The sequence below is a fragment of the Falco biarmicus genome, chromosome 9, assembly GCF_023638135.1.
Source record: "Falco biarmicus isolate bFalBia1 chromosome 9, bFalBia1.pri, whole genome shotgun sequence".
Lineage (NCBI taxonomy): Eukaryota > Metazoa > Chordata > Aves > Falconiformes > Falconidae > Falco > Falco biarmicus.
The window spans coordinates 24229879-24245143 of NC_079296.1; the positions used below are offsets into that span (position 1 = coordinate 24229879).

Sequence of the window (15265 nt, forward strand, 5' to 3'; positions counted from 1 at the left end):
AGATCACATTAAGCCTCTTTATGTATAGAAGGCATCATGTATAGCTTTTACCTTTACTGTTTCTCTGACAATTTTGTGCAGCTATTACAATGTTGAATTTGAAGAGGAATGACACAGTGTGGTTGTTCTTTCCTTCAGTTTACTGTCTTGTGGTTGCTTTTTTTCCGAGGCTCATCTGCCCCAACAACATCAGGATCTCAGAGCACAAAGCAAGGTAATTCCTGCAGGGGTATGGAGGAGACCTGTCAAGTCATGTTTGGGACTAGAAATGTCCAGGATGATATTTCTCCTGTTATTTACATGAGCCATTAATGTACCTGTTTACAGCATATCGATCTGCATCTGTTGCTCCAGTTTTAGAGATGAAGCACTCTTTATAGTCGTCAATCTTGGTTATTAATATGCTCAAATTCTTAAAGAGGGATATAATTTGCTTCCCAGGCTTTCTCTCATGTACTGTACATCTTTGTGTCACCATCCCTGCTGCTCTGAGATCAGCAGATGGCTCTTTGTAAGCAGGTGGTATTTTTTCTTGCTATTGGAAGAAATATATTCACTGCTCATTCTGGCACCCATGAAAAAATTGTAAACTTTAAAGAGATATGTTAAAAAATATAAATAAAATGCCTGTAAGAGTTATTGCCAAATTGATATTGGACCAAAGGCACCTATTCAAGTGATCAGCAGCCAGAAATGAAGTATATAAGCCAAGAGTATTGAAAGAACCATTAAGAATGTTAAAAAAATAAAAGAGGCAGATAAATCTCATACTGTGATGAATGATAGCCAAGGAACATCTAATCATATCTGGATAGCATTTACTGAAATAATTCAACCAGACAAAAATGAAGAACATGAAAAAGATGGTGTAAAAATTATTGGAATGTTCTTTTTTCTGACAATTTTTCATTAATCTTCAAGAAGGAATAAGGATTTATTTAAAACAAATTAAATTAAGTGGTGAGCACCAGAATACAGTTCCTCTTGATCTTGGTATGGCTATAAAAACACAACGTTCTCAGCAACTGCATTTAAACGTTATGCAGTGGGGGTATTTTTTTGCTGTTTTCCAACCACTTCTCCCTAATAAACCAACATGCAGAACATTGGTTGTGTTCAATAGGAAAATTGTTCACTGCTGTAAGAAAATGTAAAATACATGAAATGTCTAGCAAATGAACCAAAGACTCAAAACAACCTATCAGCACCGTGTCTATAGGCTTCCATTCCTTTATTAATCTATCTGGATTTATTGCTTTTAATGGCAACATGCTGCGAACTTCTTCAATATAATTAGGAGCAATATAGAGAAAATGGCTTTTTGCATATTGTGACAAACTGACAAAAGAAGGAATGTTTAGGAACAGATTGGACCAAAGCTTGGCTTCTTCACTGTAAAAATACGGATTTCATGGGGTCTTAGCTGAGCAAATGCTCATCTTTTCTGTTTTGTCCTTTAAGGAGGAACAACCTGCTTCATTTCTGCTACAGCTCTATTGTCATCAGAGTTATGGCCAGATAATCTAGTGATATAAAAGCTCTGTGGAATGTCTCGCCTATGCAAGAGATAATATAAGAGCATGTTCTCTCTGCGTGTAACCCATAAGAATAGATGGAACATGCATTTTGTTTAAGCTACACTCTGTTATCAGTAAAAACTTCCAGATTTGAACAGGTTTTGATACATACTTAAGGTTTAGGGAGCAGTTGGCTTGAAACTCAAAGATGTATGAAATGAAATTTGGTTTTAGGACTTGAAATGTAAGTGCAAGCTTGACCAAGGACTTTAACTATTCATTGTGATTCAGGTATATGATATTTTGAACATGCTTTAAGGTCATGGAGTGAACCACTCAAGAGGCAAAAAGTTATTTGTTATGAGCAAAGGAGTGTTAACTATTGAAATGTTTCTCTTTGCTTGAATAGTAAATGGAATTCACTGATATGCTGTTGCTGGCTGGTCCTGCAGACACTGCCATGTGTAGGTGCAATGTTTCCTTGGGGCCCAATTCCCTTTTGCTGCTGGGCCACTCCTACATAGGTGTGACAGGGCAGCTTGATGCTATCAGTCGTTGCCAACTGTACACAAACCACTCTGGACATATTACTGGCAAGATGTGTTCAGCTTTCACAAACTACGTCTTTGTAAGGTGACAGGAAATTGTGCTTGGAAAGTCTGGTGTCTCTGCAAAATCTTTGCTTTGCATGCAGCTCCGTTTCCTACCCACCTATTGGCAATCTAAACCAATGACCAAGAAACAAATGCATTTCTTTTTTTCTCCTTTTTTCCAGATTTCAGAAAGACTGATCCAGAAACTGAACCAAAACCTGGTCCATTTTGAGTTGAAGCCAGGAGTTCGAATCCTTGTCCATGCTGCCCATTTAACAGCAGGTCAGTATCCTCTTTCTGTGTACACCCTCTCTGTTGCTCTGTAGCACAGAAAGCAATGTATTCCTGGATGGTAGTAGTATGCTACCAGCTGCATTTTAAACATTTCTTATTTTTATGTCACAGTAACAACTCAGTGTATGGGCAGACATTAAAATGCCTGCTCCACCTCCCCTTTCTTTATCATGCCCAAAAGATATAGTGACTTTTGCATTTATGACTAATCCTTTTGTTTACTTACGTGCAATAATTTGCTGCTGTTGTTGGAAATGCAGATAAGTAGCAGTACAAATGTGTATTTCTTGGCTGTCTCTGAAATATTCAGCAGCTAAGCAGCACCATGGTGTATTCAGCCTGGATCACAGGGTGCAAAGGTTATCAACTAACCTTGGAGATACTCAGATATTCTAGAGTCAACAAACATTCAAAGCAGCTGAGCACAGTTCAGAAGTTGTTCAGCAGTCTGAAAGACTAGAGTCAATTTATACATGCACAAACATAAGATTAGGCAGCTTGGGCTTTAACTAGCCATCTCCAAAGTCCTGATATTTAATTGCATGCATCTCTGTCTATTCTGTATGTTAAATCCTCATTTCACAGCACAGGCCCAATTTAACTATTACAAGAGCTGGGATGAACAAATTCATGCTCAGGACTCTTAGGAATTCCTTTTGTTCAGGAGCTGCTGGTGATTCTGATCAGTTGGTATCAGCTTCTTTTGCTGACTTGCAAAGTTAGCAAAAGCCTCAGTTCAATTATACCAGCAAACTGTTCTCCAAAAAGCTTCTTATGATAAGAACAGGTCTGCCCGAACTGGTGTTAGTCCATGTTCTGCCTTGTCTGTAAAGGGAAAGGGCAAAGTGGCTGCTAGGAAAGGGTATAATGCAACTGCATTTAAACCCCTCCAGAAGTAAGTCCTGGTGTTTGCAATATTTCATTTTTTTCTAAGCAGAACTTGCTAATATCTGCCCTGGGAATATTTCTACATGTTTCTGCTTTCCATTAGCTGTGGAACAGATACTTGCTTTTAGACATGTTAGAACCAAAAGCATGAAACAGCAGAGACCGCACAGCTGAATAACCTCTAAAGAAAAGAAAAAAAAAAAAAACAACCAACAAAAACCCACAACAGCTTGAGAAGTCACTTTGATGTTTTTTTCTCCTGTAGACTGTAAGAGAAAAATGTAATAGACATATGACACAGAAGAATTGCACGATTTTACATTTAAGATTTAAATTCATATCCATTTTACATAGTGATTGTTATCAGAGAAGCCATCCTTGGTCTGAATTTTCAATGATGATTAGTGATACTATATGTACTTTCAGAAAATGCTCAGTGCCTCTTTCTTAAAAGAAACACACCTGAAAGCATCTTAATGTGAGCTTCAAATGTGGAGTTACCTGCAATTGCTCATTCTGGTCATTTGCTCTGCCAATGCACATGGATGTTTTCCATTTTGGTCAGTGTTCATTACAGTCAAGATCGAATCCCAAATGAACATTTAGGCATGACTACTCTGGCTCTGAATATCCCTGAGGCCTTTTCTAAAAAATTATATTTAGAAAGAATCACATCAGATATTCCTGGGAAAGGCTCATCCTTACCCCTTGCTACTGAAAGGACATTCCTGATTTCATGTAGTGGAAACAGATGACATTTAAAATCACATATCCAGCCCTGCCTTTAATACAAGATGAATCTAGATCCAAGTTTTGTGCTGTATGTAGGAGCCTCCTGCAGCTTCTTGGAGAGGAATTATGGCATCTCTGCATGAGGGAGTGCACAGGGTCCCCACTTGCTACCTCCATGCTCAGAGCTGGCTAAAAGCTGGGTAGCTCCTGTCCTGAAGCCAAATAATTAGCAGAGGTACTGTAGCACTCTTCTGAACTGCTAAACCTTGTCTGCTGCCCTGAATGAACCAAAAGGCAGGATCTATCAGTGTGGCATACTGCCATGCTAAATAATAGTATGGCCCCCGGACACGTGCTGGCCTGTTTCTTGCTAGCTCAGGCTGAAGCACAGTCTGTTTGGCTCAGAGATGCTGTATAATACATGTTAGTTGTGCTCACTGAAAATGAACATTTATATTTGTATTTAGACACACACTGGGACTGAGTACTTTTTGTCCATGACAGATGCAAACAGTCATTTGTCCTGCAAGGTGGGCTTTGTTGTACTCTTTGAAACCACTGGTGAGATGTTGGATTGCTGTAACTGGCTGCACGTTGCCCTATAGGAACACTGCAAGATTTTGTCTCTTGCGGAAATATGATTCAGTAAGAATGCAAAATGAGCCTGGACTGCCAAACTAGACATTAAAAAGTCCAGAGAGCAGCCACTGTGAGGTCTTTGAGGGAATATGGCTCCTTATCAAGCTGCAGAGGTCATGACTTAGTTCCCTGTCTAAATACAAGGCCAAATTTAATCACATAAAAATTTGGGTACGGTTTAGAATTTGGCAGAACACCAAAAGAATGATACTTTGCTGCCGAAAACTATTGCTTTGGTTGTCAAGGAAGAAGAATTGTTCTTTTGAAATCCACACTTTTGTTAAAGATTAAACAAAACAAAGCAGGGAGACCTAGAAAACACAAGCCAGCACCAGAAGCAATCCCTAGAAAACACAACCCAGCAGGATGCGCAAGGCCCAGAGGTGCTGCTCTGGTCTATTGCATCCCTTCTTTCCCAGACTTTTCACTGTGACCCTGTGTTGGACTCCAGGATGCTATGGGCTGTAGTTGGCTGAACCACAAAGCTCAGCATGTGTTTTTTTAAGTGCATATGTATGTGTACATACACCTACATTTAAGTTCCCACACCCCAGTGCACATGCGTGCTCCTCCCTGTGTGTGTGCCTGGTCATGCACAGCAGCAATTTCTGCAGCAGGGGAGCTGCTGGGAACCTAAATGCAGGAATCTAAACTATCTTGGTGTGGGTATTCAAGCAGAACTTGTAGAAATGAGCCTCTTGTGTGTGTGTGTATGTTGTACGTGAGCATGTGCATTCCCTGAGTGCAGAAGAGTGACAGGCGTTGGACTCAGCACATTTCATACATTAGTCTTCGTTGTTCAGGCCACAGTGGAGGAGGGATTCATTTATGGCAATTACGGACAACAGGCTGCAATTCATTCATCATGCTCATTCCTTCTTCTCATGAAAAAAAAAAAAACAAACCAAAGTCCCCAACTCAAAAGACAACAATTTTAGCTTTAAGGGAAAGTAAAATACACCAATATTCCTCACAAAGCAGTTAAAAAGCTGTTTATTAGCAGACTCTCAGTGCAGCATTATAACAAGAACATTGAGTGATGCTGAGCCTGAATGGGATGCAGAGCCAGTTTATCATCCCACAGAACTGCAGAGACACAAAAAATACAGACAGAAAGGGGGCAGAGTGGAGATGTGTGAGGAATTCATAACAATGGATCATTTTATCCCAGTGCCTAACCTTCCTGAGGCTTTATGCTCATGCCTGCGTGGTGTGGGAAGGCGAAGTTTTCATACTTCTCTTTGTAAATTTTGACTTTATCAGGCTGGACATGACAGCTGAAAGCCTGTGTGTGTGTGATGTGTGTGCCTGAGGAAGTATTTGCTTGTGTGTGGATGTTTTCTTGTGTCTTCTGGCTCTGGTTTAGGATAGGTCTGTTCAGAGGATGTGAAGAGGGGCAAGAGAAAGAGGACGTGTATGGCAGCAGTTCAAATTAACTTTCATTGCCTTGCAGAGGAAGGCACTACCTACACCTTGTTCTATGTGTAATGCCAGATAGAGACAGCCAGTGAGGGTGTATCTGCCGTGTGCATTGGCTCTGTATAATGGCTCAGATACAGCTGCGTGTCTGTCTAAGTATGCTTTATTAGTGTCTGCACGAAGAACAGAGACTACTGGACCTATGTGTGTCCCTTTTTGCGTGCTAGATGCCTTTCTGTTTCTGTGTGTGTATATGAATGATGGAAGCTCTATTTAATACAATTTACTTTGTATTTCTGGGAGAGCCATGCTTCTGGCTGCTTTGTGTGGCCTTATTTTGCAAGGAGCCATGAAAAGGTGGTGAACAAAACTCTGAGGAGAAGCACAGAAACGCTTTTTGATTGGTTAGGGTTGGTTTTGGTGTTCTTTTTTTTTTCTTGAACCTGTGTACTCTCTTGTATGGAAGACTTGTGGGAGAGAGCAGGGCACCAGGAGACAGTAGAACACGTTCAGAAGAGTAGGAAAGGGATAAAGGAAGTAATTGAAAATGTCAGAGGTGTGAGAAGAGCTTGCCATGATAAGGCAGTGTCTGTGGAAGGCACTGCACTTCTGGTCAGGAAGGAACAGGACTGAGCAGGGAGCAATATATTTGGTGAGCATCATTGCTTCAGTAAAATTGAGCCAGTTGCTCATTATTCACTAGGCACTGGGAGCTGTCCACACTAACTCTAAACAAAATAGAAAGTCAACACAACAAGTTAGCCTGTGGATAGCTCCAGGATCATCCAGAAAATGCCAGTTTTGGTACCCAGGTAACGCCTTTTGCAACTACCTTAGGTAACTGTCTGCAATATGAGGAAATATGTTTCAGGCAGTCCTCTAATAGGCCAGAGAAGAAAGGCCTCTAAGGGGAAAGCTATGGAACTGGACATCAAGGGGTAGACTGAGCACCACAAGTGGTCTGAACCCAGGTTTACTTCCAGGTGGATTAGAAAGGGTGGGAAGCCCCAGAGACATGTGGACAGATGGGACCTGCTACATGTGCAATAAGGGGAGAATGAACTATGCTTCTGGAGGGTGCAACTTTCACTCCAGGTGGGGGTGGCTCTAACGTTCTCCCCCTCTCTTGCAGCTCCCCTGGTGGACCTCACTCCCAGTCACAGTGGTTCAGCTATGCTGATGCTCCTCTCTGTCGTGTTTGTGGGACTAGCTGTGTTTGTAATCTACAAGTTCAAAAGGTATGACCCTCCCCGAGCCATTGCCTTCTCCCCATTGCTGCCTTTCACTGAGGTGTTTGGGTTTTGTTTTGCTGGGTTTTGGTTTTTTGCAGTGATTTATTTCTTGGTTTGTAAAAGCTGATACTACATCATCTGCCAGAGTACCCCACAATGATGGTTTCTGTTAATGTTTTAGGAAGATTCCTGGCCTTAATATATATGCACAGATGCAGAATGAAAAAGATCAAGAGATGGTCAGTCCAGTCAGTCAAAGGGAAAGCATACCTAATGTCCCTCAAAGTGAGCTGGTGAGCCCTGAGCAACTAGTAGATGAGAAGTTGGAAGTCCAGCCCATAGGTAAATAACTTGCAGCATCCCGCAGCTGGTCAGACTCTTGACTTATAATTGGCTAACCCTTTTCTCAGCCTCCCCCCTCCCCATATTCCTGCACACTCCTCCTCCCATCCTCTTCTGCCGCAGCAGTAGTTTTGCTACAGGAATCCTTGCTAACTTTTCCCTCTCCCTCACTGCCATGTGATGAAAGGGAGGGAAACAACTTTAGGCTTTTTCTCTCTCCTAGTTGCTCTGTGTAGATCCCCTCCCCTTCCCAAAAATCCTGCTGGCACTTAACTTTTGCTGTAAGGCAATTTAATTTATTTTGCTGGGGCTGATACAGTTGCGGGGCTAAACCCCATGTCCAGGAGAACTTCATCCACCCTCACCTGGAACGTGGAGGTGAGCAGGTGATTCGGTAAGTCAGATTTAAAAGCTAAATGCTCATTGATGTTTTTACTGTTGTGGTCTTTGTGCTGTGCCAGACCTTATTGCCAGCAGCAATGCTAGCCTGGCTGATTCCCAGGGAAATCGAGCAAAACCTGGGATCTCAGCACTGGACAGCTGGGTTTGCCCTCAGGCTGATGTCTTACCAGGCCTCTGTGGTTGGAAGTGTGAAAAGCAGACTTTGATAGGACCTGAAGTGAACAGACTCAAAGCGGGCATACTGGGATCAGTCACATGTTTGCTCATGCTTTTATGTTTTCTGTTACCCTGACTACAGTAAAAGTGTTGGGATGGAGCAGGGATATTTCAGCCTGGGGACATGTTCTGCTAGAGCCAGCATCGCTGGGACATTGCTCAGCTTCACTTGTGAGGTGATAATTCTGCAGGCTCAGCCCCTTCAAATAAGGACGTGGACCTAATTTAGAGAGATTAAAGTTTATAAGCTGTTTTGACTTAGGAGTGAAGCATAGTCATAACTGAGATCCCTTATTTGCACAATTTCATCAGCTTAACCAAATCTTAGGATCCCACCTGAGGATGTCCCTAAAATGAATGGGAGTTCTTTCTAAAGCAGTCTTGGAGTCACAGCTACTGCAGAGAGGGAGCAAGGGGAAGGGCAATTAAAGGAGGGAATGTGATGTGCTAAGATTGTGGCCTGCAAAAAAACTTGAGAGGAAAAAGAAGGATGTCTCTTTATGAAACTGATGTCTGAGCTGGAAACCCCACTGCAATCAATACCAGTCTCTCCTCACCTGCTCACTAAGGAGAGATCTTGTAGCTATTAAAAGCTTTTAAGCAGCTATTCATCAGCAGACCTGGACATCCCTGCTTAGCACAACACAGGATGGAGTGAGGGGACCAACCTTCCCATGTGGTGTTCCCCATACAGAGCAACCCCAGGCCACAGTCCAGAACCAAAGGAAAGGAAATGCAACCAAGGTAGTCTGGACAGAGGACTTCCAAAAGGCTTGTGGATCACCAAGAGGTTTCAAGCCAAGACCCGGAGCGGTGGGTCCTAAACTTTAACAATTCTTTTTTTTTTGTTTGTTTGGGCTTTCTTTTTCTTTTTCCCCCAGAAGCCTCCAAGGCAAAATTGATGTAAGATGTGAAGGGAGAAACACCCAATTTCAGGTCTGAAACTCTTTTTCTAGAGTTAGGTGGGCTTTGAGCTCCACCTTTCTAAAAGTGTAATGACCATGGTTCATGCTGTTCCAGAGGTAGGGAAACATGTTTTCACAGGTCACTGTGAAATGGTCACAGGTGACTGAAACAGGTCACAGGTGACTGAAGTGGGAAGAGTCCGTCATCTGCTAGCAGCCTGGTGCTGGAAAATAAACGCTTGAAGCCTTGAAGTAGTCAAAATCAAATTTTGGGGGTAGGTTTTCATTTGGTGCAATTGTAGTACTTCTGGCTTTCTACAATGGCCAGCATTCTGTGTGTTTCTCAGCTGTGCTACTGGACACTGTATTGGATCAGAAACTGGCCTTTTTTAATTCCTTGGTTTGCAACTACAACTGCAGTAGTGAGCACAAAAGGTAAATATATGGGATACATAGACTCAATTCTTTATCAAAAGGAATCAGTCCAACAAACTTCCTAAGAGTGTTTTTCCATCCTGTCAGTAAGATGAATGAGGAAACTGAATCAGAGCTCACTGACAAAATGAAAAGGTCTGGACCTAGGTGTAAACAGAATAGGAAGTGCAAAGGCTCTTCACTTTCCTATACAACCACCTCATCTGTTTCTGGAAATCAGCAATTTCTTTTTTAATGAGTTTTCTTTCTTTTGGGAAAACAAAACAAGACTGTAATTGGGTGTTTCTCTTCTTTATGCTTGCTCAGAAGCCAGGTTTTTTCAACCCCTTTGACTAACATTCAGGGATCCTTCCTTGGAGGAATCTGAATGAATGTCCCTGGATCATTTAATTTTCTCTCTAAACTCTGGCAGCAAAAAACCCGCAGTCCCTATTTTCTGGATGTGAATGGTTTAGACTCTTCTTTTGCAAATGCAAAGCTTAAGGTTATATATGAAATTTCCAGCACCTTATCATTGCAAATGAGTTACACATTTCCTCTGAGGACCTCAGCCCCTCCTTCCCTCCACCCTCTGCTCTGGCCTCTCCTTCTTCTGTTCAACATGAGTGAATCATCTTCATTAGCAAAAGAACAGGACATCACCTTCAGTGTTTTGAATGACGAGAAAGCATTTCTGGGAAGAACGTGTCAGTCTGGAACAGTTGAACCCAAAGGCCAGCAAGGTGATACCTTCAAACATTTTCATTGGCTAAACACACTTGTTATGTACTGACTTTTATTTTGTTCTTTCTTTGCCACAGGAAGTATTTCCACAGCTGCTGAGCCCCAGAGCACAAAAGAAATCCCTACCTATGTAAACGGTTGAACTGAGGACACCGATATACATCTTAAAAAAAAGGAGGAAAACTCACTGCATTTGGACTTTTTAATTCTTCAGATGACAAAGGGTTTTTAGCTTTAAGCCTGTGCATGTGGACATTATACTGAGACCATAGTGGAACTGCATTGTACAGGTGTTCAATTTTAGTGGGGGGTGGGGGGAGAGGAACTAGTACCACTATTCACTCCTGCGGCCCTTCCCCTCACCCCTCCACTTTTTTCTGATCTGTCTCTAATTTGTAGAAAATTCATAATGATGTAGGCCAAGAATGTGCATGGGGGTCTCTAGGGAGAGGGGTGGGCTGGGATGCCAGGGGAGAAGGGCTGGGGGAGGTGGGAGGGGCATTTAGGGTTCTTGGCTTTAGATTTAACTGCTCTTTTAGCACTTTGGGCTGCGGGAGGGCTAGCTGCCCCAGCAGACTTTCATAGGACACAAAAAAATCACACTGGAGTTTAAAGGCACTGAAAATATTCTTGGTCTGTCTGGTTTGTGTCTGTCTTTGGACACTCCCCTTCGTTCCTCTAGCTGCAGCTGCTGCCTGTGCCCCACGGCTGCGAGGAGGCTCTGTGCAAGTGGGGATGATCCCAACCCCAAGTCCAGGCTCACTCTTTAACAGCTTTTTTAGCCTGCTCACACCAAGGCATCCCACCGATAACGCCATTGAAAGATAACTTTTTGCCTCCTAACCTTGAACGGAACAGAACGAGCTGCATTACAGGCAGGGAGGTCTGTCCATACTGCAGGTGCCGGAGGTTATTGCCAGCATGAACGTACACTGTACTTCGTACCAGCCTTACACCTGCAGTTTTGGCTGAGAGAAAGCCTCAGTAACACCCTCAGCCACATTTAGTGCTATTGTTTGGATTTGTCTGGGGAAGTCCCAGGAGATCTCTGCCTTTTGGGGGTCACCCCGAGGCCTGTCAATTTTTTGAAAGACACCTTGCCCAAAGAATAGGGAGCAGGGAAAGGTCTATGTGGTTTCCTATGGCCTTCTTGGCAACAGCCCTTGTTTGCAGATTTGCAAATTCCTGCCACTCCAGGCAGAGGAAGGAGAATAAAAGAGGATTTGGTGTGAGATTGTTGTCACGCGTTATGAGCCCCAGCACCACAGAACCACACTAGTACAAGATTTGATTTCTTGTACAGAATAATAATTTGATTACTTGTACACAATAACATGACCTTGTATCTTACACTGCAACTAGAAATGGGGCTGCAGGACATACTCAGGTAGACTATGTAAGGCGGCGGCAGAAAAGCAGGCTTAGTATCCTCAAGTAAGTCCTCCCAAGAGGATATCTGGCTAACCTGTGGTCATTACAGCTGTTGATTTCCAACCCAGCTCAGGTAAACTCAGCACCAGGACTTTGGTTTGAAGCGCAAAGATAGAAAGACAGTAACCAATGCAGACTTACTTAACTGTGCTAGGTGGAGGCAAATAGACGCCAGTTCATAATCAGTGCAGCACACCTAGGAGGCATCCTGATTCCTAATATGAGTGGGTTTTGTTCAAAAGACATTGTACATGGCTACCTGAGTTAAAACAGGAGAAAGCAGCATTCTTGGCATTTCCCAGAGTCTCCGGACAGGGCTGTGGTGGTGGTGGTGGTGGGTTAGAATTTCTCTGCCACAAATTGGGGAGAGCCCAAATCAACCTACTTGCTGGCAAAGAAAAAAAGCGATACCAAGTGTGAGAATATTAGACCCCTAGCAGTTAAAGGATCATCACAGTAGAGAGTCCTCTGCCTCTTTCTGTAGTTTCTCTGAAGATTAAAAGATAGAAACATAGCAGTTTGTATGGCTTCGCTGTTTTCTTTGCAACTACAGCTTTAGGGAAGATGGGAAAGTTTTGGCAACAACTGTATAATACTCCCCACTGAAGTCCAACATTAGCCAACTTATTTTTATAGTAAGCCAATCAAAAAGTTTTCTTATAGTGTTGGAACTATTTCTAATTTTAAAATTACTTTTTTTGATGTACTTTTTCATCTTCTTTTTCCCTTTCGTTAAATACGATGTAGCGTAATGTATAATTGCTATTGTTTATTGCTTTTACAGTCATATTTATTAAACAGATTATGTCTCTAAATGAAAGCCTGTGTTTTAGTTACTCTTTTTAGCTCTCTGTCCCTGACTGGGATCCCCAACTACATTAAAAAGGTAGGAAGCTGATTCCTTCAAAAAGAAAGGGATGTTCAGTAGAAGTGGGAGAGAGTGGTGTTCGCGTGCTTCTGAAAATATAGTTCCTAGTAACAAGACGCCAATGTGAAGGTTACTTCCTCAGTCAAAATGCTTTATAAAGCTGAGGGATGCAGAGGTGCAATGCTGTTTGCAAAACCAGAAGGTTTCCAAACAAGCAATGGTAGAGCTCTGAGCAGTTCCCTGGAACTCCAGCTCCAATCCCTGCCCATGGTTACCTTTCCCCATACACACTTTCTGTGAAAGGTTCCTTAAGAATACCTTTTTTGACTATACTTTTGCCAACACCGATAAGGGAACATTTAAATTATTCGCATTACCGATTAATTAGGTTTTACGTGTGAAGAAAATGAAGCACAGGAAGTTTCTGTCAGCTTGACAGTGACATGTTGCTAAGAAAAGGAAAGAAAAAATAGCTTCTCTGCTTTTTAAGTCAGGATGCAACCACCAGCTTGTTCTACCTCTTACAATGGGTTACTAGTTCGGTTCTGTAGCCTTTTTTATACCCCTGATATAAGAATTTACATACACACACGAAGGGTCAAAGATCTGGTGTTTGTGTATTGTAAACAACCCAGGACATGGTATTGCATGTTAAGTCCAGGAACGATGAATTTGCTTATTGAAGAGTGTGTAGTTTTCACACCCTGGAAAAATCCCGCTATAATTACAATTACTAGCTTAAAATGTTACAGTGAACACTGCAGCCTTTCTTCACATTTCACTCAGCCTGGATGAACGGCTGTCACAGCCATGGTCGTGGTGCAGGTGCCTCAGAGATCTGTGTGTAGATGTAATCTGCTTTTATCTTTTAAGTGCCCACCTGAATTATCAGGCGTCTGTTCTGGCCATAAACGGTAAGTCTGGTTTTGGCAAGCACCTCTAAAGCATTTTGAGATCATTCTCTTCAGCTTGTTGTGTGTCCCGAGGCAGAGACTGATTGTTATTTGTAGTTGTTTTCTGGTTTGTATAACAACACAGCGATTCACTGCTAATGGCTGAACACTGAGACAATAAACAAAGAATATACCAAATACTTAAAAAATCCAATATGAATTTTCTCTGAGGATATTATCATACCTTGAGACAATAAAAAAAGTTCGTTATTGTTTGTCAGAAAGAGTGGGGATTTAAAATATTGTTAAAACCTCGAAGTTTTTTCCTAATTTGATGTTGATTCTCTACTGTCATCTTAACTGCCGTAACACAGACATACGGATGGGACTGGCATATTGGCTCCTAGGAGAGATTTATACTTCACTAGCAGGAAATTTGGGGTAAGTTGCTGGATCACCTTTCCTGGAAATCAGTAGGTGTTAGTGTTTAAATACTTTTGAGGATCTGAGCCTCGGTTGTTTGCTGTGTTTAATTGCTTGAACTTTTGATGGAAAGCAAGATCCTTACAGCACTTGCTGAAATGGTTATGCAAATTAAGCAGGAATTTCCAGTGACCCTAAATGAACCTTGTCTTGGTCTTGTCAACTTCTGCTGCAAACTTATGACAATTGCATTTAGTGTGGTACATAGAACTGATAACAAGGGATTAGTATTTTATCTGTGTGCTGTCATCTCTCATTGAATGCATGGAAAGTTTCTTTGCCATATTATATCTCTAGGTACATTCACTGTTTTAAACATTGCCTCTGATTGCAGAGCTACCATGTTCACTACAATAAAAAAGAAAACTTTATTTTCCTTCAGTTAATGAGATGCTGTCCTTGCATTTCTCTATGAAACAGAATAATAAAGCATGTGAATAAGTAATACTTGAACTGAACTAGAACAGATCCTTTTAGTTTAGAGTGTTGGTATGGTCCTGGCCATAATACCTAGAAGAAAAGACTGAAGTCAAATTGTTTTCTGAATAACAAGACCATCGTGCTATCATGTACCAGGTCATCAGCCTAAAAGGTATGTTTCATCTGCAGTTTTAAGTTTAGCTTTTTCTTGTCCCTAATTTCCTGCTGGGGTATATGGCTATCTGGTACTGCTCACCGTGCTGAAAGCAGGTCATAGAGGAAATGTGTGTTACGTATTTCTCAATGTGAGAATTTCAGGATGTCTTCCTTGTTGTTTGCATTGTGGTACAGCCACACCAGTGCTAGGTGCTGTATGCACATCAGCAATACAGGTAATATTGTAACTGGATAAAATGAACAAAATAAAAGAGCAAGTTTTCTCACCACCTCTGTATTGCAGATTGAGCCTCACGTTGTAATCTTCTGTCATTTTGACAAGTGGACCATAACTGAACCTTCTCTACCTGAGAACTCAGCACTGTGTATGTGAGCTCCAACGAGATGGCCAGCCCAGCACCTAAACAGCCCAACTCAGTATAGGGTTACTGGTTTGTGTCCTAGGAGGTACAGTAACATATGTGAGACCACCCAGCCTTCCAGGACAGTAGCTCCATGGTGTCCTGTCTGTGCAAAGGCTTGCTTTCTGCTGGGATAACTTAGAGCTATGAAGTTTGTGGTAATTTATGACGTTTTCTCTAGGAATTTTATGAGCTTTTGTTAGCAGGGAGAGAGGTGCAACTAAAATAGATCCAGTCAAATGTGTAACCTTGACT

At 41.9% G+C, this 15265-nt stretch overlaps 1 protein-coding gene across 4 annotated transcripts in view; it reads left to right on the plus strand.

Moving 5' to 3' along the window:
• The window catches only part of SORCS1 (sortilin related VPS10 domain containing receptor 1), a 304454-nt gene extending 291891 nt beyond the window's left edge, over nt 1-12563 (plus strand). The window contains exons 24-28 of one of the 4 annotated variants that reach the window (XM_056352733.1): nt 2293-2392; nt 7215-7320; nt 7496-7656; nt 8969-9087; nt 10415-12563. In XM_056352733.1, the coding sequence (XP_056208708.1) occupies nt 2293-2392; nt 7215-7320; nt 7496-7656; nt 8969-9087; nt 10415-10471 (543 nt within the window). In that variant the 3' untranslated portion in view covers nt 10472-12563. The remainder of the gene's footprint in view (nt 1-2292; nt 2393-7214; nt 7321-7495; nt 7657-8968; nt 9088-10414) is intronic. The other 3 variants (XM_056352734.1, XM_056352735.1, XM_056352736.1) reach the window with 3 other exon arrangements.
• Nucleotides 12564-15265: the final 2702 nt, after the last annotated feature.